The 2346-nt window shown below is 35.6% G+C and overlaps 1 protein-coding gene across 1 annotated transcript in view; it reads right to left on the bottom strand.

The window, feature by feature from the left end:
- Positions 1-608: 608 nt before the first annotated feature.
- The window catches only part of LOC107058506 (probable H/ACA ribonucleoprotein complex subunit 1), a 28268-nt gene continuing 26530 nt past the window's right edge, over positions 609-2346 (bottom strand). Inside the window, exon 5 of the mRNA XM_015304307.1 lies at positions 609-814. Within this exon, the coding sequence (XP_015159793.1) occupies positions 609-814 (206 nt within the window). The remainder of the gene's footprint in view (positions 815-2346) is intronic.

Here is a 2346-nt window from a genome sequence, read left to right as displayed (position 1 = left end):
TGTTTTCAAGAAGCCCTCACAATTTATTTTTTGTTATTCTTGTTTGACTGACTTTTTCATTTTTATTTCTTTGAGTTTTTGTAATTATATTTTAAATAATTGAAGGAGATTAAAACTAGCCTGTTTTTAAAAAAATGCATTTTTTTATTTTTCGACAACTTTTTAATTTCAACAACATTTTTTACCTAGTGTCAGTCAAATATATAAAAAGGATAATATTTTTTTCAATGAATTGAAGGTGTGGGTGTTTAGGTGTAGGATCGTTGTATACTTGTGTGTTGTATGTGCATCCTATTATTGATGAATGGATTGGTTATCCATTTTATTGTTGTAGGCTAGGGTAAGGCCTAGCCCCCAATCTCCCTGATCCCTATTTTGAAATTATACTTTTATCATTTGAATCATGGATGTTCTTGATCATCGGTATATTAAAAATATTCATTACTATAAATAGTTGAATTGGTCAAGACATGAGTAAAATTACATCATGTCAACATTATGACAATGTATCTAATAATAAAAGAGTTGGCACAAGGAAAATGCTTAAATAATAACCATTGGTGAAATAGCACACATATGAAAAATAGTCATTTAAGCAACTGGTGGGATCAATTGCCACCACCACCATGGCCCCGTTCTTCTCCGGCAGCAAAACCACTACTACCATTTTGACCACCACCACCGTTGTTTTCACCTGAACCATGTCCCTCACCAACTCCAATGCCAAAACCAGATCCTCCATCACTACCTCTTCCTCCACCACCACCTCCATCTCTATCGCCGCCTCCACCACCATTTGCACCGAATCCGTGACCTCGCCATATCCAATGTCAAAACTAGAACTCCCTAAACAACAATTAGCATCAACTTGCATCTAATCTTTGTAGTATCTACTGTCACTACTGCACACAAAAATAGCATAACTTCGATTAGTGACAAAACTAGAAATTCTATTAGTTCTAACAAGGGAATTCAAAGAAAAAATGTTTGACTTGAAATTTGAATTGATTCATAAACTAATTGATAAATCACTCTTACTACAACACTAAAAGTTTCCTAAATATGAAGGGAATTTAAAAATGTGTATATATACAAAACTATTTATCTTATTTACTCAATGTTATATCACAACTAAAGAGATTCAATTAAACCTCTTTCAATAGTTAGCTCCACTTTTAGCAACCACAAGAAGAAATGAAATTTTAAGTGACAAACTTTTTTTGGCGGCTCATGCAGCCACCAAAAATAAGTAAGATTTTTTGCGACGAATGCGCCACAAAAATATCGAAGTGAGCACTAGTCATTATTATGACTTCCATTGTTAGATTAAAATCATATATATATAAGAGAACCCTAGGCCCGCCTATGTGGCGCCACCACAAACAAGGATTCCCTTTTAATTTATTTATTTCCAAAATTAGCCTTCCCCTTTCATGAAAAGTTGTGACTTTTATTGAAAAGTTGTGACTTTTATGGAGAGTTGCGACTTTTATGAAAGGTTATAACATTTATGAAAGGTTGTGACCTTTTCGAAACAAGAATTTCCTTTTAATTTATTTATTATTTCCAAAATTAGCCTTCCCCTTTCATGAAAAGTTGTGACTTTTATTAAAAGTTGTGACTTTTATTGAAAAGTTGTGACTTTTATTGAAAAGTTGTGACTTTTATTGAAAAGTTGTGACTTTTATTGAAAAGTTGTGACTTTTATTGAAAAGTTGTGACTTTTATTGAAAAGTTGTGACTTTTATTGAAAAGTTGTGACTTTTATTGAAAAGTTGTGACTTTTATTGAAAAGTTGTGACTTTTATTGAAAAGTTGTGACTTTTATTGAAAAGTTGTGACTTTTATTGAAAAGTTGTGACTTTTATTGAAAAGTTGTGACTTTTATTGAAATCCTTCTCCTCCTTCTCCTCCTCCTTCTCCTCCTTCTTCTCCTTCTCCTTCTTCTTCTCCTTCTTCTCCTCCTTCTTCTCCTTCTTCTTCTTCTCCTCCTTCTTCTCCTCCTTCTCCTCCTCCTCCTTCTCCTCCTCGTCCTTCTCCTTCTCCTTCTCCTCCTCCTTCTCCTCCCTCTTCTCCTCCTTCTTAACCTCCTTCTCCTCCTTCTCCTCCTCCTTCTCCTCCTTCTTCTCCTTCTCCTTCTTCTTCTCCTTCTTCTCCTCCTTCTTCTCCTTCTTCTTCTTCTCCTCCTTCTTCTCCTCCTTCTCCTCCTCCTCCTTCTCCTCCTCGTCCTTCTCCTTCTCCTTCTCCTCCTCCTTCTCCTCCCTCTTCTCCTCCTTCTTAACCTCCTTCTCCTCCTTCTCCTCCTCCTTCTCCTCCTTCTTCTCCTTCTCCTTCTTCTTCTCCTTC

The sequence above is a fragment of the Solanum tuberosum genome, unplaced genomic scaffold (genome assembly GCF_000226075.1).
Source record: "Solanum tuberosum cultivar DM 1-3 516 R44 unplaced genomic scaffold, SolTub_3.0 scf00537, whole genome shotgun sequence".
NCBI classification, from domain to species: domain Eukaryota; kingdom Viridiplantae; phylum Streptophyta; class Magnoliopsida; order Solanales; family Solanaceae; genus Solanum; species Solanum tuberosum.
Note: the sequence above shows the minus strand (reverse complement) of the source record. Positions and strands in the feature narration are given on the sequence as shown.